This window comes from Clytia hemisphaerica, unplaced genomic scaffold (genome assembly GCF_902728285.1).
Source record: "Clytia hemisphaerica strain Z4C2 unplaced genomic scaffold, Clytia hemisphaerica genome assembly, whole genome shotgun sequence".
NCBI lineage: Eukaryota > Metazoa > Cnidaria > Hydrozoa > Leptothecata > Clytiidae > Clytia > Clytia hemisphaerica.
In genome coordinates, this window is record NW_027104175.1 from 1,608,998 (window position 1) to 1,630,488 (window position 21,491).

Consider the following 21,491-nt stretch of genomic DNA (forward strand, 5'->3'; position numbering starts at 1 on the left):
CTTCCCAGCTGGAAACTTTTAACACTGGGTGAAAAGCTGTCTTTCCGAAATTTCCAAATTTTGAAAATCTCATGTTCCCAGAAATTTCCAATTTTGAAAGTGATATTCCCATTTTTTTGGAAATTTGAACTTTCAATTTTTGAGAATATCAGAAAGTTGATATATTTAGATCTTTCAAAATTTGAAATTTCATATTTTATGGTCTTCTTAAAAGTTCGGGAAATTTCATATTTTCTGTCGCTAGAAAGACCTAAAAGATGAATTTTCAGAGATTCTAAAAAATAAAAAGGCGACTTTTTCGATACCTTGGAAATGACTAAATAGCCGAAAATCCCAAAATTGAAAAGAACTGCAAAAATCACTTTTCCGATATTCCCCAAAGATTATTTTCTTCCAGGTTCAGAGCAGCCCTCTTTATAAGCATAGCGGTGGCAAAAAGTATGTATATGTTATGATATGAGATGCAAGGAGCACTTTTGAAGATCCGGGAGGCTACTCAGCCAAAAGAGGTGACCGATATGTGCGAGCCATAAGCGTACCTTTTTTTATACCTCAAAGTCCCTCAAAGGGGTACAAATCTATAGCTTACTCTCCCAAAGGGTCCCAAAATCACAGAAATGGAGAATATTTTTCTTTCAAAGGTGGGTCATGTCATGACTTTAGAAAAATTAGGAGCAAATTTTGTGAAAAACTCTCGAAAATTCAAAAGGTTTTCTCAAAGAAGGCTGAAACATGGAGCTTTAGTACAAAGATAAAAAGAGCACACAAATTAATGAAAGCAAAGTGTTTCTTTTCTGTTATTATTCCTTATATGGAAGTAATTGCTCTCTAAAGAATTTACTTTTGAACCACCTTTGTTATGACGTAAAGTTCCTTTATTTATTAGATTTGTTTATTATTTTCAACGAAAGAAACCGAAAGAAAGAAAATGTGTTTTATTATCTTAATTCAATAAACATTGTGTTGAGCTTTTGTACAGAAGAAAATAGCAAACCAAGTTTGATGCGTCTTATTTTTACAAACTTTTTTCAGGTAAGTCTTATCAATTTTATTCCATTCTTATCGCTTTTGAAATTTAAAAACAAGTTTTTCCATATAAAATTTTCCAATTGAAACCACTTTAGTCGGTCAAAAATAATTAATAAGAGAATTTATACAATATCTCTAGCCAATCAAATGCAAGTACTCAATCATGTGATTTTGAGCGGACATGTGGAAAGTTTTAAACGTTTATTTCATTATTTCTCTCAGATGAAGTGGTGTTGAGTTGAGTTTAGGTTGAACTTTTGCCTTGCAAAGTTATATTTCTTCATATTATTTAATGTTTTTATTTTGTTTTTAGAAAAAAATACTTGAAATGGAAACAAATTCAGTATTGACGCAACCATGGAACCATTCTACCTTCAAAATTGTTATCATCGTTATGTTGTTATTGTAGAAAGACTTTCAACTGAAGCCTTTGCTCAATGAAATCTTGTTGCAGTCGGTGAAGTAAATTCTTCTGGATTTCCAATGGAAAGTATATCAATGCACGACGCTTCAGAATGACAGACTTTATCGGTGGCTTGAAAACTTAAAACTCATCTTCTTCGCTACATACATATACAAAAATTAAACTCGGAAATGTAATAAAAATAAACGTGTAGGATGTGTAAAATAAATCGAGAATCACGCAGTTTTAATGATACACACAACTGATTATTATACACAAAATTTCGTATGTGAGGCTCTAATAAACCAATAAAGACTCGACAGGAATTGGATGGATATTGAGATGGGGGATTCGGCGGATTTTTTTGTAACATCTTAGCTTTTTTATTTTTGAAATGAAACATGTTACAATAAATATATAATGTACTGTATGGTAGAAGAATATATGAACATTTTGTCAAAGAAAATGTTACTTTCTTCTTATTTCAACATCTTTTTGTAGTCTTTCTCAAAGAAGATTTCATTGTCTTTTTTCAGATAGTAATTGAGTCCTTTTAAAGCTTTTGAAAACCTATTAAAGATGACCTTTAGATTGAAAAGAACACCAGGAAATTTGAGGTTCCAAAGATTTGGGAATTTAGCGAATGTCACATAGTGGCGTTTCCAAAGTTGGAAAACTTGACATTTCCATTCCTTAAGAAATTCCAAAAAAGATGAATTTTAAAACTTAAAAAAGATCAGGAAATTTGAAGTTTCAAAGTCTGGGAATTTAGCGAATGTCACATAGTGGCGTTTCCAAATTTGGGAAATTTGATATTTTCACTATTCTCGAAAGTTCTAAAAATATGACATTTAAAACTAATAAAAAATTCTGGAAATATGAAATTTCAAAGTCTGGGAATTTAGCGAATGTCACATAGTGGCGTTTCCAAATTTGGAAAATTTGACATTTCCGTGCCTCCAGAAATCCCAAAAAATGTGGAATTTCCAGACATTTTTTGGTCTTTTTTGGTATTTCCAATGTACTGGAAATCTCGCTTTTCACCCAGTGTAAACCAAAACTTTTTCATTATTAGAACCCCTTTTTCATTCACGAAACCACACAAAAACCGTCTGGAAATCATAAATTTTCCCAACTTCCAAAGCAAAACTGTTTCGATATATCTCCATTCAATGCCATATACTTAATGAAGTGGGGAGCTTTTTTCGCTCCCAGGTTTAAATGCATGTATCAGGGGAAAATAACACTATTCTAAAGGTTTTCATAAGACAATGGAAATTTGAAGTGTACGTATAAAACTGTAAACAGACAAACAAAAATAAATAAACAAACTCGAAAAACAAACAGCTACCCCGTTAACTATCCAAGAACTTACGGTAAAATCCCATCAGGTAAATTCCAAATACACGGTTTATAAGAACATCCAAAATTTTTGAAGCCTTCAGATGTTCTTAACTTTTTGGGTTTTAAACCTAAAAATGTTCTTGTTTTCCCCATTTTCCCAAAAAATCGGGTGTTTTCGAGTCTGCAAAGCCTTAAAATGTTCTTAACTTGATCTTAGCATTTTGGCCATTGAAGCCATATGTTCTTATATAGTTTGTTCTTATATAGTTTGTTCTTATAAATCCGTTCTTATAATCTTGAAATCCGGGACAATTTAAAGCTATTACGCTTTGCAGAAGAAGGTCAATCCTTTGTTCCAACTTGGAGAAGTCATTATTATTGTAACCATATAAGAAATTTCGAGCATGGTTTGCACAGAAGGGGAAATATTTCAGACCCCTTTTATTTACCCAAAAAATGACGCAACATTTAAAGGCGAATCGTGGCAATCTTTGCGAAAAACAACCAGTGGTGTTACCTTTCCAGAGGTACAGTTCAGAGAAAACTTACGAAGCTAATAATTCTAACTACTGTATGCCCGCGGTTATCTGTTCAGAAATTCCATTGTTGAACATTCTCTCTAAAGTTCCAAGTAAGCTGCAAACAATATGAGTGAAAACTGAGAAAAATTTCTAGTCAATGTAGATCTAGCCACTCTTTTAAAATTGCCCAACCAACCAAAAACCAACAGCTTGGTAGAACCCATCTGGAAAGTATATTCTGACTAACAGAGAAGAATTATGAAAGCACGTCCACGCGACTGAATCAACCAACCAGACATACTTCACTGCTGCTTTGCAAAATAACAAATGAAAATTTAACAGTTTATATTAATTCAATATTTTCTCTATTAATAAGTTTGATAGTGGAACCAAATTAAAACAGTTTGAAACAATAACAGTCAAAAAGAGACCGAACTAATTCAAAATCTATTTTTTTCGACGCACGCGAAAATTGAATTCTAATTAGCTCTTCCGTGAATCTTTAAAAAGATGTGATTCAATTAAATGCGAAATCAGCATGAAACACCCTTTGTCTGCAAACTATAGAGAGTCTTACAAATTTTTTTCTTTACGCTATTTAAGCGTGATTAAGGTCCAACAATAAATTGTTCACACCTTTTCTTTAGAAATGTAAGGAAGCGACAAATTTACAATGAATGTAAAACAAAATAAGCCGAGAGCGACCGCTTTAAAACAACGACAATTAGCGGAAGTACCAAATAATGACATGATTAACTCGAAAAAAAGAAAAAGCGCGAAAATGGAGTTAACACCTTCATTAGAGAAAATCTCTTTGTGTTTTACCGACAATGCTGACTCAGCAAACCATTATATAAAAAAAGAGCGCGCACCTCACAAGCCAGTAACAATAGGTCATTGGCGAGAGCCGAAGTTATTGATACCCATGTAAAGTTTAATCCAGTCACACTTGTTTAAATGTTCGAATATCGAAGAAAAAGGCCTGGGCACCACTCCTCCATTTTAGGGATAGTCAAATACAATTGACTTAAAAAATCTAAAGAACTTCTCCTGATTTAACTTTAAATTCTCTCTAAAGTAAAATACTGGCGATATAAAAATGTCTTTAATAATATTGAGGTTGTGAAGATTTTTTTATACCCTAGTTTGTTAAACGGTTTGACGAGTACGAACGGATACAAACTTTGCCAATGCGTGATTTCGCAGACCATTTAGCATAACATTTCAAGTGCATGGTTATGCAAAAATAAACAGGTTTTGATACCATCAAAAAAAAGAGGGTTTACTGCTCATTAAATGTTGAAAGTATCCGAAAATGGAATTTGAGCACCGAATTGACGTAAAGAAGAGCTTAACCCTTTTATAATAAACATTGAACGCAAAAAAAAAGGTAGCCAGATGAATTATTTTCCCTGTTGTCTCTTTATGTAATGCATTTTATGTATCTACAACCCCGAAATTTATGTTGAACGATGAAAAAGAATGCGGCTATCATATTTTGATTTTTCTCCACATGTTTCGGACTCGGTCCGTTCTCGAGGGAATGATATTTCTGTAACCCTGAAATTCATAGTTTCCAAAGAGTTAACGCCCAGTCAAACCTTATATGTAAAGGATAGTTCTCTGAGTGCACGTCTGACGATTTTGCAATGTTTGTATGCAGTGTATTAGTCATACCAAAAAGCAAACAGAATCAACAGACAACACGAGGATTAGATGAAAACTGACACTTTTCTTTCTACTGCTATCTAAAGAAGCAAAAAAATATCTCACTGCCAAGAAAGATGAGTACATAGTAATCTTGGAAGCAGTGGAAATTTCGCAGAGCTTTTTCTCCTCTTCTCTCTCAGAGCACCCTGTTCCAAAGAGTTTTGTTTACACAGTAAAAGGTATCTCTAGCTGGTTTAATAAGATACAAAACTGCTGTGCAGGTTGATAGGAAATCTCGATGCTTTTGATGAAATATTTTTCTAATTAAAAAGCCTACCGGAGAGCTGAACGTAGGTCTTGTTCAAATGTTCCAAAGAACAAAGAAGATTTATGGAGATAATAGAACATTCATTGAGGTAAAAGTTTATACTCCAGGAACATCGAGCTTTTTCCAAAAGGTTATCACAGTATACTTTTCTTATAAACAGCGTGATATATTAAATCGAAATCTTTTAAAAGAGGCAGCTAAAACACGTGGTTTTGCACAACACAAGTTTTTTTTTACCACAAAATTACTGAACATTGAAACCGCCAAAAGATTTCCCAGTCGTTGCAAAGGTTGGGAGTAACAGGCAAACATACTTTCAAGGTCACAACGATTTCCCCTTTTTCACTAGAACCCAGACCTTTACATAGATGCTGTTGCTAAAAGACAAAACAGAGGTGCCACTCCCTCTCAAAAAATCACACTAAACTCCTAACAATAAAGGGCAATAAACGACTGGTAGAGCAGATATCAACATCTGACAACTCTTTGACAGCAACGTAACACGTACTCTTTACCAACACGTCTCTGTGTGCGTCTAGACGAAAACATTATCAAATTACTTGAGCTATGTATTCTTTTCATCAAATAAATTGAAACTTTATCATTGATAAATGATGACTTGCCGTTTGTCTACAATAAGGACAACGAGAATAAAACTTGTACCGTTTTGATTGGATTACTACGAGTCTGGCATTTATCATCAGGTATTGTGGAGACCTCTTGCAATTATCTGAGAGACTGTTTCCTTTCTTACTTAAGGTCACGCATCTTGATATTTGATATAATTGAAAATGGAACGAGAAACTAAGTACATTATCGGGGAAAACTTCGTCGGGGAAAAATATTCGTCACTTGCTGGTAGTTGGTAAAAGCATTAAGGCTGGGGAAAATTTTCGTCAGGGAAAAATATTCGTCACTTGGCCGAAATTTCGTCACTTTTCCCCGACGAAGTTTTCCCCGATAAGGTAACTAAGTGCTCATCTTCTAAATATCTCTCAAGAAATGGATTATTCATGACCCTTCTTTGAATACTTCAATAGCTCAACAACTTAAATAAAAAGGCATACTCCATGGTCCAGTCCACCACAGCCTCGAATGGCATCGTCCATGCCTCGCCCCAGACCTCTCTGCTAATGCCAACTTGTTTACAAAAGAATAAGAGACATTTTGTAATTGTTGGAAGAGGCTATACTTACTGTATATACAAAACTGTTCATTGTGTATCTTGGAAAGAGGTTACTAAAATGGCTCCATCGGCCTTTTAAATGGTAAAAGTATCTTTCTTCACTTAGCAACAGTAACGTAATTAAGCAAAGAACTAATTTCCTGCACTTCACATATGAAATAAAAAACGAGAGTCGTTTTATCACTGAAAAATCAAATTTCAATCAATCAATCAATCAATCAATCAATCAATCAATCAATCAATCAATCAATCAATCAATCAATCAATCAATCAATCAATCAATCAATCAATCAATCAATCAATCAATCAATCAATCAATCAATCAATCAATCAATCAATTTGAGTGAATTCACTTTAGCATCTTTGGTACAATGTTTTCAAAACTAAACAGACTGTAGATCTCAATAGGGTGGGCCTTTTCAGCGATCAATAATTTCCGAAAATAGATTTAATCACAGTTGTATTAGAAAATTTGTTCAGAGTTTGTTTAGATACGTCGTCGGGAGGTCAGGGATCAATTAAATATTCGTACAACTACTTGATCATTGACGAATGACTGAGTAAAAAAATGACTGAATGAATGGATGAATGCCTGAGTACCATTTGAACTTCATGTTTGAAAACTTGTAACAGACTCCTCCCTCTTTTTCACTTAAGGCAATCATCTAAGTACGTGAAAAGTATTTTGTTTGTACAAAGAAGAGAAGTTGTGAAAGCTAGGAGAGAAGGTGAGAAGATGAGTGAGCAAGTTGTTTACAAGTATCAAATTTTCCTCTCTTTTCTTGATAGAGGATACTATCAATGAAACATTTAAAATTGCTATTTTGTTGCTTTATTATATTGGTAACCTCATACATTTGCTGTTCATCAACACACCATAGAATAAGAACATCCAAAGTTTGACCATAAAATGGAAAGATCAGAATGGGAAACCCATACAATTCCTTATAAAACCTTTTTTTATTAAAGTATCTGCATGAGAATGAAGCACAAAGAGATAAGAACAATTTATGAACAAATTATGAACAGTTATAAACAGCCTTGAGCCTGAAATAATGACATAGGTAAAATTTATAGAAATAGGGTACAAGGCTCCGAGAGTGGCTCAATTTTGCCCTAAAAATAAGAACAATTTTAGGCTCGAATTTTGAAAAATTTATAATAGTTCATCCTCAGCAAAAATTTACAAGTAAGCTACAAGAACAAAGATGAACCAGTATCATCTCTCAAAAAACTTGGTAACCAAGCCCGAGTATGTCACAATGAAATCAGTTCATCTATTCTCTCTCCTATATCAAAAGCATGTGATCTGAAGGTCTTGACTGTACAAATCTGACATCATTACAAAACATAAGAACTACAAATGAGAAATTTTAAGCTCTCATATAAACATATAAGCTTAAAACAGGGAAGGATTAGGTTGAGTATATATTTAGGTTTTAATATCACATAAAAAAGTAAATAAAAAGTCTGAGAATGACTAATTAAGAACACTCTCTAATGAATTACGCTTTTAAGATTAATTTGGTGACGTCATGTTAAATAGAAAGATAATTAACGAGGAATAAATAAATAAAAAGCGGCCTTTGTGATCTGTCTTACACGTTTTTTATATAAGAACAAACTATTTAAGAACATAAACCTTCGATGGCCAAAATATCAAGAACAAGTTAAAGAATATTTTAAGGCTATGCGGGCTCTTAAACACCGAATATCTTAGGAAAAAGGGCCAAAATACTGACAAAATGTTGAAATTAAGAACATGTTAAGAACCTTTTAGGCTTTTTAAAACTAAAAAAAAAAACTAAGAAAGTTCGAAGGCTTCAAAAATTTTGATATTTTTACAAGAAAAAAAAACGTGTACATTGGTCAATTTCTTTGATCCGATAATTCAGCGAGTTGGTATAAAAAATGTCGGTTTATTAATTTGTCTACTCTTTGGATGCATAAAATTTTGAATTTCCTGATTAAGTTTAGATATAGATGTCTATCATTTATTTATAAGAACAAGAAAAGCTTATGTGGGTTTAACCCGTCTAAGTTCTAGATTTGCTAGCAAAGTTAATTCTGATATTAGCATACGTTTAGCAAAATGAAAATCTGTAAAACCTTGGAAAGAACTTAAATTTCTGACAAATTGATAAAAATAAACCTACATTTTTTTCCTGAAAACGTGATTTCACAACACAAACAAACAACAAAAAGAATTTGGTTGAAATAAAAAACCCGACATTTTTGATCATTTATCACCAAACGATGAACGAGAAAAAATTTTCGTTTTCCGACAACCGGGAACCGACTACCGACAAATGCTTTCGGAAATTAATCGAAAGCCGAGTTTCCTTGGAAAGAAAAAATACATTTTAGGAAACGATTAGTTCCATTTAAGGTGCTTTTTTCTAAGATACAATCCTCATGTCTAGATTTGAATTGAGCACATTGTCTTTCCTGGTGTTATTTGTCCTAGGCATATTTTCTGGCATTTTTTTATACATCCTTTCTCATACATGAAAGGATATTGAAGAAAGTAACATCTCATTATTTTTACTTGATTGCGATTTACTTTACGAGTCTTAGAATCGTAAAACATCATCGACTCATAAAACATTATAAAAACTCACAAGACTGGGGAGACTTGATGGATGACGCAACCTTGCCTCATTGTAATGTAAGCTTCACTGAATTTAGTCAATATCAACGGCATCAAAAAAGCACAACTTTAACGTCAACAATTTTTGACAGGTCATAACACAAGCTACGAAAGACTATGAAAGTGGTCGAAACCTTCTCCATCCCTCATTGGTACAAGGTGTTGTATATTTCAAAATTTACAAATTATAAAAATCGACTCTCTCGTTTCTTGCACCTGTCACCTGCTGTCACTGAGAATGCAGATCAGAGTTCGCATTTCCACTAACTCCTTAGACTTCTTAGACTAGCTGCGGTTTTGTAAAGATCTGCAATTTATATTAGAGTTCGCAGGAAAACAAGTCTAGATATAAAGGCCAAAACAATATAATCATGTTACAAAAACTACTAGTAATCATGTCTACATCGAGAAAAGGGACAAAGTTGTTTGAGATGAACGAGGTAAAGTGTTGAGAGATTATCGAGACAATCTGAAGACTGATGGATGGAAAAGTGCATGCAAGAACATTCACTCTTGTATTAGAACAATTCTTATAAGGAATAATGAGGCTCAAAAACAGATAGGAATAATTCCAAAACAACACCATAGCCTAGAACAGTTCCGTTGAGCAAACAACTTGTCAAAATTGGCCAGGATATATGGTTTGATAAAGGTTTTCACTGTAAGAGTGTAAAATATAAGAAAAGTTTCCTGGGCAGCATTTCAAAAAATTGCGCCATTAGTTTAATTCTTAGCTTTCGTGCATATGTTACATACTTCAAATTAAAAGGGAAAAATGCTTTTCTCTAATCTGTGCAGATTTCCCTTGGAGAAAAACGTTGAAAGAGTTTGGTTATTTCACAACTTTCTATTTCATCGGGAATTCAAAAACTCTTCTATTAGACTTTTTGTAAAACAACCCTCACAGATCTAGTAGGATTTTCTCAGTCAGTTAGGGTAAAAATAACAGACCAAAACTCGATGGGGATTGATATTCCCATGTTTTTTATTGCTGGGGATTTGAATTCCATTGTTTTCGAGCCAGAAAATTCAGAGGGGATGGAAAAAATAGCACAATATGATTTTGCAGTGAGGATTTGCATTATATGATTATTTTCAGCGGGACAATTTTTCCAGTGGGAAGGGGTACCAATTTCTCAATTTCCGAGATAGATTTTCCAAGGCTTTCTTTGTCTGTCACTTTATAAGACACAGTTTTACAAAATATCATTAAAAAGGAACTAGTAAAAGTTTATATCATTAATTGGTACATATAAAAGGATGGTTTAAAATCATTTCAAGAATGTCCGGAATTCGCTGTGAGATGGTTTTGTATAATAATGAGGTAACTATGTGATTCAAGTTGGTTTGGATTGTCCTCGTACACAAAACGACACAAGCAGCTGTGTTTTTGTTTTGTTTTTTCATACCATTTTTGGTAGTTTTCATAATGCCAAAATTGCACATTTTAAATGTTCATTTGCACTAACTAGAGAGTGTGCGAAAAGCAAAAGAACTCATCATTATTACCCATATTTCCCGTAGAACTGACATTGAAAATCTCTTTATTAAAAGCATCCAAAATTTTTGAAACCTTCAGATGTTCTGAAGTTTTTGAGTTTTAAGCTTAAAAATGTTTTATAAGTTTTTATTTTGAAAGTGGATGTTTTAAAGTTCACAAAGCCTTAAATTGTTCTGAACTTTTTCTTCATATTTAGGCCATCGAAGCTTTATGTTCTTATGAAAAAGGTGTAGTGGAAGAATCAATCTTACAAATGCCACCTTTACTTGTTTACAATGACTCACTTAACCAAACTTTTCACCACAACTAATGAAGAGGAAATGCGCATTTCCAACCAAATGTAACGATCTGTTTACCTTCACAATATTTTGCAATTTCGTGCATATTCTTTTGCATTTTTTACCCAAAATGCCGTATTAGTTCACCGGGGTCCTAAAAATTCCTGAAGTGGCACGCGTTCGGTTTGGGTAATCAAAGGTACAATCCTGGATAGAACTGTTTGTCTACTCCCTCTCCTTCAATATCGATGTTTATGGTGGAGACTTGAGAATGTGAAAAAATTCATTTCAAACAATTTTTTTTTTGGGGGGGGGGGGGATAGGGGGGAGGTTACTTGCCGGTGGAAAAGTGTGATAGGATAGGACACCCGTTCTCACCAAGATTGTGGATAGATATCTTATGCTACCCTGATCCTACCAAGAAACTTGATCTCACAGGCCTAAATTGTACGGGAGGATTAACAAAGTCCAAGTTTTTCATTTCATTTTAAATCATGCAATGCGAATTATGTTTGGTGTAAAGAAATCTACTCCGATTAGTCATCGCTTTAAAGATATCGGCGCTCTTAGTATTTACCAATTAAATATTCTGCAAACAATATCTTTTATGGGTAGTGTCAAAACGAACACCTGCCCAAAGTCTTTCTTAGATCAATTTCCGAAAATTTCACACAAATACCAAACAAGGTATTCAAAAAACGCTTTTAAGATCCAAGGCGCGAAATTATCCGTAAAAAGATTTTCAATCAAATACCGGGGTCCTTTCATGTGGAATAATGTGCTTAACAAAGAACTCAAAAAAACCTGCACTGAAAAATCTAAATTATGTTTCAATAAATCTGTCAAACAATATATCATGAACCTTGACATTGAAAGATATTTTTAATTCTTTTACTATAACGTCTGATCTATTACATATATCTCTATTTTTTTTTTTTTCTATTTTTCATATATACATATATACTCTTTAATATCTCTCAATTTTCTCGCTTTATTTAGACTGCAAATAAATAAACTTCGCTTCAAGGGGATAGGTGAAAAGGCAGTGTCTTCTTCTAACTCCTGCGAATATTTTTAGTTTAGGAATTTTTTTCCCTTATCTCTATTTTTAGCAACATTACCGTGTACAATTTTTATATCTCTTTATCAATGCAAATACTACTACGAAAAAAAAAAAAAAAAAAAAAAAAATCATTGCTGCAAATTCAAGATATTCTGAACCAAGAGGAGTAGGATTTGGCTTTCAATCCTTCCCTTTCGATCATGGAAGAGCGAATTCAATTCTAAGACAAGTGCAAGAGGAAGAGGGAAGATGAGATTCTGATTCCCCAAAATGGCATTAATTATGACAAATATGTCATCGGTTACAATTAAGAAATGACAGCGTCCAGTTAAAATGACAAATCATTGTGTTTTACGGTAACATCAAAAGTGGTCAAAAAGGCGACTTTCTGTGTATGTCGTTAATGGTTAGAGGTATTTCATATCTGTCTAGGCTTGTATCAATTTGATAAAAAGTCTCATGCGAAAATTACTGACCATTTTGACTAACAAATGACATTTCAATTATACTATTATACTATTTTAGAATGGAATTATGAACCTTTTAAAGTCTATTTTAGATTTCCAATTTCCAATGTCAAACCCAAGACTAGCCAAATATAGTCCCTGATCCCCACAATCTCCCAGTCCAAATTAGAAAACCACACAATTTTAAGTTACAAACAGTTAGAAAGTCATCGACTTTGGAAAAGCGATATTTTCCATTCGTTTATTCCTACTTGCTAAACCGTGTTGTTACTGAGACAGGGGTGGATTTTAATCATTTTAATGTTTCTCCGAGGTGCAAGCAAGTAAACAAACAAAACTTTTAGCCTTCTAGTTTCAGAACAACAGTTTCAAGAGGGGCATGACTATTCTCGCATGTTTATTTCACCGAGGGGTAAATCACTTGAAAAAAGGTGTACGATACTTTTTGACTTTTTGAATTTTCATTTGACTTTTTGACTTTTTTTTGACTTTTTTCAAACTTCCATTTGTACTTTTTCCCGACAAAAACGCCCACCGCCTTCAGGCGCCTAAAATTTTCCGCCCAAATCTGTCCAAAAACGCCAACCGCCCATAAATTATGCTCCACCCATCCACCCATTCAAGAAACTTTTTGACTTTTTCAAGACTTTTTTTTGACTTTTATTTGACTTTTTGACTTTTTTCTAAGAATTTTTGACTTTTTCTTTGACTTTTTCTTTCACTTTTTTTTGACTTTTTGTAGAGGTGTACGATAATTTTTCGAGTGATTTACCCCTCGTATTTCACCCCCTTCTGTAATGAAATCTTAACCCCCTTTTTATAGAAAATCCATTTTGAAGGAAACTCGCTCTATCTGCCACCAACGGGATCAAAGAGTACAAAATGTATAAAGTCTTGAGCCAACAATTTCACAAGAAAACAATATAACTAGCGTTTTTATCAAAATGATACACTTTTGTGTTTTGGTGGTGAATATTTTAACTTTAAAATAGACTGTGACCATTTGTATATGACCAGATTGACCAACATTTCCAAACACCCCTTTATTTGACCTCCCCCCCTACAAAGGCCCCCCAAAAAATGGCATTCCCCTATAAAAAGAAACGATACCCAGATATTGAACGAAAAAAAAGCTCCAAAACTAAAAACGCGATAAAAATATGCAAGAACTTTAAAAAAATTCGAAAACGCAATACAACATACTCGATCGCCAAACTTGGAGATAGAGAAAGAGAATTATGGAGAACTGTGTGATTGTGGGAGAATAGAGGAATCGTGTCGTGGGTAAAAACCAAGCTACTTCTTCCTTATATGAAACTCATTAGGAAATCAGATATCAGATAAAAAACTTGGAAATGGAAAATCATCAAATAGATAAGATCCACCTTTTTGACGTCACCAAGAGATGGGTAACCACGGTTACATTAAAATATTGGCAGATCATAGGTTATTTATGAGATATTGCGTTATCGGTATCAATCAAGCACACTAATTGAACTTTAAACGTGGTCGAAAAAACCCTTAACACTAACAGATTAAGCAACTTTCTCTCCAAATAATGGAAAAAACGTTGTGGCGAGGGGGGGGGTTGTTCATCAATTTCCCAAAAAGCTTGTGAATTTCTTGAGTCTGCTTTGAAAACATTACAAACCTAACACTGGGCAGCCAAAAAAGGAGAGCGAGGGTTCGAAATGGTTATTAATAAAGGAACCATTTAAGTCGCCCACATAAATATCCTAACATGAGAAATTATCATACCTCTATCCAAAGACATTTCACTCCCATGAACGTCACACACGATTGATCGATAATGAGATACCATCATTCATTGCACAAAATTCCATATCTAAAGTAAAAGATTAAAAAAACAGTCATGGGAAAATAGGTAAGGTTTGAAAGTAAGGGGGCAGTATCCACCAGCGGACGTTCTTTTTTACAGGTCACGAAAAGACAAGGGTGTCGCATCGCTTGGGTTATTTTTTAGCAAGGATTTTAAATTCTCAGCTCTGATCGGTTTTAGAAGATGATAAAAGTTCGCATGTAATTGTTTGCACTTGAGTGACTAAAGGTAAAGCAAGAGATAATCTGACCGTTAATTCGACATAATCTCATAATCATACCCGTTTTATACCAGCGTCATATATCTACATCTTATCAGTCATTTTAAAAGATGGTAAATACAGATCATTTTTGGCATTTTGAATACAGGATGGATTCGTAACTATTGAATGAAAAATTTTGAAAAATGTTTAAAAAAGTCTATGCTAGTCCGCATATACATTCCCTCGTCGAAAAAAAACATCTTCAGCGGATGATTTTGACTTGCGATGAAAAAAATGAATATTTTTTTACTGGACCAAAAATGTTGAATACTTTTCTGAAACTTTGCTTACTTCAAATATGTTTTCAGGTTTTTCATATCTTTCTTGAAGCAAAAGTCCAGCCCTCCAAAGCAGGGAGAAAATGGCGGGGGAAATGGACCTACTTTGAAGGGATGTGACCCAATTTACTTTTGTCCCGCTTAGTGCTCGTTGTGGGTCCTGTAAAGCTCGAAGGATCTGCTTATTTTATTGTGTCGCTTTCCTGCAAAATCTGATATAGAAAGCACGACATAAAAGTAGAATTTCAAAGATGTACCCCGTTTCTTAAAATTTAAAAGTTTTACCAACCTTTTCTCAGCGTTTTTTAGAGGTACCTGAGATTAGATTTCACATCTTACTTGTTTCTTTCTTGCTGTTTCTTGGCAAGGTCCAATAAAGGTTTGATGAAGTGATTGATGAATTGCATAATTCGAAGCATAAACCAAAAATGACTAGTCTCATAATGCTAACCTTTGATGTTCTATTTTTTAATTTTCATCTTTTGTCTCCTATAAATTAATAAAAAACCGAAAATGAACATGTTATAGGGTAAGCCTCTTAGGCTCTTCAATGCATATTATTTATCAAGTGACTATTTTTTATTTTGACATGAAAAATGTTTAAATTAATTACAGTAACGGGGACCCCGGAGACCGTGTATAATGTCTAGGGAAGGATTGACATGCGCAAGGCATCATGATGCAAATAGACAATATGTATACCCTGTATGTTCGAGCAGTAATGGTACCTTTTTTTTACACCAGACCACCATTGAAAGAGTCCCACGAACAGAAAAATAATAATTTTTCTCTTAAAGGATCATGATTTCAAAAACCCTGACATGAACCAACATTTAACGAAAAACTTCCAAAAGTTTTGGAAAGAATCTCTCCAACGGCACAAAAAACGTCAACATCACTTTTTAAGGGGACATTTTCTACGCAAACCTGTCCCATATAGATGGGTCTTAATGACCTTTCAGTGTTAATAAATACTATTTTTCTTTTATAAGGACAATGACGATAAGACAATTTAAGAACAGCGCTGAGCCTCGCATTACACAATTTCAAGCAATTTAGGGGTCAAAATAGTAAAAGTTGGATACAAATCCTAAAATACCTCACTTGTACCCCTATGAATAAGAGCAGGATAGAACAGTCGAGCCTCGTTAAAAATTTACTGGTTCTTATACAAAAATGTTTAAGTTACATCACAAAAGCATCTCTTTGTAAACAAAGTAAGTCAACAACATCAAAATACCGAAAAAAACAAGTGATGACATACCATGGTTTTCTTAATAAGAAAACAAAAATAAATTGAACATTGAAATTGGACACACACCATGGAGGTTATAAGAAGGAAGAAAGACAGAAGATATGAATTCTGTTCATGAAAAGAATATATAAGCATTTTTTCAATTCATTATGGTAGCATTCTTCATTCAATCTGAAGGGATTTAGAATTTATTCCATGTGCTTTAATCTCAGACCATTTGAATTCAAGGGACTCCATCTTAGCACTTCAGGAAGGACTAACTCTCATTTTTATATCTTCTTATAAAAAATGCTCAGGTCACGAGATTCAAAGATCTGATAAAAAAGGTTGTATGTATGTATACCATGTCTCTGATGTAGGTTTTTTGTGTTATGGAATCCTGAGTTAAAACATGAGAAACGAGATGAGGGTTTTAGTAGGATTTCTGTTTTGCATTTGTGTTGGGTTTTCATTTTGTATGAAAGATGATGAATCTATACCAACATATTTCAGGTATTCCTATTAGATTTTTTCATTGAGGATGAACAGAAAGGGCTCTTCCAGAAAATATTCGTACAATAGGGGTGGAGGATATAGTGTCCAGGGGTTAGTGATCTACAAAATTTTGCCTTGTCCGGGTAAATTTGCTCTGTTTGGGGGTAATTTTGCTCTGTTTGAGGGTAATTTTGAATGTCCAGGGGATTAACTGATCCTTGTCCTTGTCAAAAGTCACAATGTCCGGGGGGTTAATTTCCAAAAAATGTTAAATCCTCCACCCCAATATTCATCTATTTTTCTGGAAAAAAACACTGAATAATCTCCACCAATAGTGTAGCTTCAAACCTCGTATATGGCTCTAACAGTGGGTTTGCTCTGTTGGAAAATTCTTAGCCTCGGCTTGCAACAAACAACAAGAAGATTTATACTAAAAAATAAAGTAGAGGAAATTCCGTCTAGTCATATATATGGTCTAGTTGATTTTGAGCTAATTGTGATTGAAAATATGAACACGCCTTCTTTCACTCATTAGAAAACTAGCTGACAATGGCAAGCTCATTGATCGTGGTAGCAAGCAATACAACCAAGACATTCCCAATAAGTTCGTCACTAAAATCTCTAGAAAGGATGCTAGCAGTGTTTCCTTAAAAGTGTATCCTGAGGTAGCTGAAAACGGTGGCCTTGTTGCCGTCAATTGGTATGGCGTCGCGGAGCCGAATGAGAAGGATTTCATCTCTTTATATTGCCCAGATGATGACAACCCGAAACATTACCTCGATTATTTTAACATTGATGTTTCGGTATCATGGAAAGCAGGTTTTGGAGAACACTTTGTTCCTGTTTTTAATATGAGAACTAATTGTGTATTCAAATATTTCCGTTGGGTGGGCGAGGCTGGTCAACTGGCAGCCACTAGTAGTGTAATCACTTTTCGTGGAGGACCCTTGGCTATTCATCAGATACATTTATCATTGACTGGTGATCCTACACAAATGAGAGTCATGTGGGTCTCAAGCAAAGGTAAGAAGAATACACAAAAACAAAGGGGAATACACGTTTTTTTTTTTAAGAAACTAGTTTTCCCAAGCAGCCTCAATGTTTCTTAAGAAATCGGCCTTTTGAGCCTTAAATGTTTCTTACATGTTTCTAAACTTTGTCAAGCTTAAAGGACGCATGTCGATAATACAATAGTCTAATTGACTAATCTACGGTACTTTCCTATCTTCTCTATTGATTTTCTGACTTTCTCAAGTGTTTCTAACTGTTATGTATGTATATTTCTGGAACCTTGATTAGAAGGCTAAAAAAAAAACGAATTAAAAAATGCTATTTTCTCATTCTCAGCCTCAGAATGTTTCTTAGTTTTTAGGCATTCTGAGCCTCATGTTTCTTAAAAGTGTGTTTCTTAAAAAAAACAAAAAAAAACGTGTATTAAACGATCGCCTACTTTGGTACGTCATGACTACAGGGTGAATTAGTTCCGTGTGAAAGTGCCGGTATTTTATGAAAAGTCAAGAGAAATCCCTCGCCCTTCTAGAGCATCAAGAATCACATACAAATGACATATAAAATAACTGAAAATACATAAAAATCTTTTCTAACCATTATAGCCCAAGAAGTCATCGTGAATTATGGAACTACGGAAAGTTTGGGACAAAAAGAAACAAAGTTCACTTCAAACACATACAAAGCTGGAGACTTATGCCATTCACCGGCTAATGATACTGGTTTCTGGGATCCAGGCTATATTTATGATGTCTTGTTGACGGGACTGGAACCAAACACTAAATATTATTACACCATTCAAAATGAACAGGTAAAGAGGAATTATATAATTAACCAATTAAGTGCCACTAGCATCGTACGAGATCGCACAATATCGATCGGTCCTTTACCAGTATATATCTGATGGTTGAGTGATGACATTTAATGTTAAGCAATCCCCTTCTTTCATTCTTCGTTCAATTCAAATATAGCCGAACCGGATTGCTGTCGACACCGTGAAATTAATCAAAAATCCTTTAAATGTCCTACGTGTAACTAGCTTAATCACATAAAAAGAGCGAGTCTGTGGGAGTGAATGAGCGAATGAGTGACTGAAGAAAGAGAATTAATGGTTGTATCAAATTTACAAAGTTTTCGCCAGCAAATGCATGTTTATTAAGCCTCAAAGCATAATCATTAGTCCTCCTTTAACATCACTTCTTTCAATTTTATTTTAACACATAGAATACAAGTTCAATCCGTTCCTTCATGACAGCCATTCCAGCCGGTGATAAAACACCGTACAAATTTTTCGCTTATGGTGATCAAGGCACAGATAACGCACCACAAGGAAAAGCAACAGCTAAAAATGTCATCTTAAACCTTCAACAAGATGAAGACTTTCGATTGGTTTTCCATAATGGTGATATCTCTTATGCTTTAGGATATGTATGTGCTTTCTCTTTCGGAATTATGATATGCACCATTGCAATGTCTTCCACGGACCCAACAGATGATTGGTTGTAAGTGACGTATTGACTGATTTTACGTCACTTGCGACCAATCAGCTGTTGGGTTTGTGATGTTGTCAGAAGACATTGCAATGGTGAATATCATGAATTCAATGCTACTTCTTGTAGATCCACTAATTCCTTATAAGTACATGGCGTAACTGACTGTAAATGATTTCGAGGAGAATGTTAATTTTAGATTGAAAGGAACTAATCTGTATCATAGACCTCTAAAAAAGCGTTGAAGTACAATTTAATGCTACACTTCTCTAAATGAACATTAAGCCATTTTTGTTCGCCTCATAAGAAGAGAGGTGGGGAATGTGAACCAATTGTCTATATTTATCCGAAGGCGTACGTTTGGGATCAATACTTCACACTGATAGAACCATACGCGTCAAGACTTCCTTACATGGTTGGCATTGGTAACCACGAATATGATCATACTTATGGAGGTTGGTAAACACAAATCATTCTTTCAATGAATTCTCTCTAGAGGTTCTTGAACGAAAATCTCAATAAATAGTCAGGATATTGCTGGAGTCCCCCAGCGGTTTGTGTGGTAGCGAGATTGGTTTTTTTTTCTTGTGTGATTGCGTGAGAGACAGAAAATTAGAGGCGTGATAGCTATGTTTCACTGTTTTTTACGTAATGAACAGATTTTGGCGATTTCTATGTTCATGGGGACCAAAGGCGTGAAGAAAAACGAACTCGCTTTTTTGGTGAGATTCATGAATACATAACTAGGCGGGAAGACTCGTAGCGATTATTTTCTAGATATAACAACACGAATGGAACTACTACTACTACTGGACTACTAGTCTACACAATAGACAGCTCTAGGCTTTTACGCCTTAGTTTTACGCTCAAAACAAAGGAAGATATGACGTAACCTATTAACTACTAACTCCATGAAGACTGTTCTCCAAAAATTTCAAACTTTTTCATTTGACCATTAGGTGAGCACGATCCAAGTCATGCAGAAGGAGAAGGCTACCATCCAGCCTGGGGAAACCTTGGTGATGATTCAAATGGGGAATGTGGTGTACCAATGTACCATAGATTTCACATGCCAAATACTGGGAACAAACTCTGGTGGTAAGAGAAAAATCTTTCTTTCGTGAATAAGAAATGAGAGTATGGGTAAATTGCCTCTGTTTGAAAATCATGGGAAACTTTCATCCGAAAAGAGTGTTCGTCTTGAAATAAACAATACCCTCTCTAAATATATCACATTAATCTTTGTCAAGCCGTTATGACCCCCATTTAAATTTAACAACTCAACAAAGCCTTCATTAAAAATCTTTTTAACAGCAAAACAACCACGATTAAGACTGTGGTGTGTAAACATATCCTCTAAAAAAGGTCACACTGCATTGATCTCTCATGAATATCTTTCAAACAGGTACAGTTACGACTACGGTATGGTACATTTCATCATGATGTCAACAGAACACGATTTTTCACCCGAATCTCCACAATACACATGGCTAGAGAAAGACTTAAAAAGTGTGGATCGGACCAAAACACCATGGATCATCATCGGTGGCCATCGCGCGATGTATTGTAGTGCTTTGATGCCAGGTAAGGTGTTTCTATTTGACTCTTCCAGAAGAAAATGTCCCCTTGGACATGGACATCATCTGGACATGGACAATACATCTTGGACATGGGAGTTAGCATCACGCAATATGCATATTACATTATGCCAAGTTTGAGTCTTCATAAAACAACAGTCAAAGTATTCATAATTGATAAGATATTGGAAGGTATTTAGATGGAAATTTTTGCGTAGATTTCAAGAGTTTTATATGAATTTCTTGTAGAAGGTCTAATTTTTTAAGTGAGGTAAAGCCGAAAATATTGCATACCCTTTTGGTTTCACCAACTCTCATGTGACACATTGTTATGGTTAACCTTTTTTATATATTATAGATGACTATGTGGTGTCGTTGAACATGCAACGTTTATTCGAAGATTTGTTACACAAGTACAATGTAGACTTGGCATTCTGGGCTCACTATCACTCATATGAGCGAACTTGTCGTGTGTACAAACAACAATGCAGCAAAACTGAGGGTACAGTCCATATGGTGATCGGTGCAGCTGGTCGATCAACAGATCCTGATGCTTGGTTGCCGAAGCCCTGGTCAGCATATCACTACGTTGATTATGGTTATGGCAAAGTGGAAGTGGTTAATAGTACAGCTTTGAAATGGGAATGGGTGCTCAATAAATCTGGACAAGTTTTCGATACGTATTGGCTTACTAAATAAGACTCCGCATACCTTAAAGGGAATAGCGCTATACTTATAGTAGGGGTCGGAGTTGCTGGTAGTTCCATGGTATACTCTGAAATACATGCTGATGTCAGCCCGAAAGCTGATTGGCTTAACCGACAGTTATACGTGGTTTGAGAGTATAGCTAAAACTTTGTTATGTTTTCAACAGTAAACGAAAGTGA

The 21,491-nt window shown here is 34.6% G+C and overlaps 2 protein-coding genes across 3 annotated transcripts in view; one reads left to right on the forward strand and one right to left on the reverse strand.

The window, feature by feature from the left end:
- LOC136814414 (uncharacterized) overlaps nucleotides 1-21,320 on the forward strand; it is a 48,580-nt gene extending 27,260 nt beyond the window's left edge. Inside the window, exons 1-8 of one of the 2 annotated variants that reach the window (XM_067070956.1) lie at nucleotides 16,378-16,547; nucleotides 17,065-17,552; nucleotides 18,143-18,348; nucleotides 18,762-18,965; nucleotides 19,380-19,482; nucleotides 19,987-20,125; nucleotides 20,433-20,611; nucleotides 20,963-21,320. In XM_067070956.1, the coding sequence (XP_066927057.1) occupies nucleotides 16,447-16,547; nucleotides 17,065-17,552; nucleotides 18,143-18,348; nucleotides 18,762-18,965; nucleotides 19,380-19,482; nucleotides 19,987-20,125; nucleotides 20,433-20,611; nucleotides 20,963-21,303 (1,761 nt within the window). In that variant the 5' untranslated portion in view covers nucleotides 16,378-16,446 and the 3' untranslated portion in view covers nucleotides 21,304-21,320. Of the gene's footprint in view, nucleotides 1-16,377; nucleotides 16,548-17,064; nucleotides 17,553-18,142; nucleotides 18,349-18,761; nucleotides 18,966-19,379; nucleotides 19,483-19,986; nucleotides 20,126-20,432; nucleotides 20,612-20,962 lie in introns of those variants that run through there. The other variant, XM_067070957.1, reaches the window with a different exon arrangement.
- Nucleotides 1-21,491, reverse strand: part of LOC136814452 (uncharacterized) — a 792,139-nt gene that overhangs the window by 488,524 nt on the left and 282,124 nt on the right. The window lies entirely within an intron of this gene.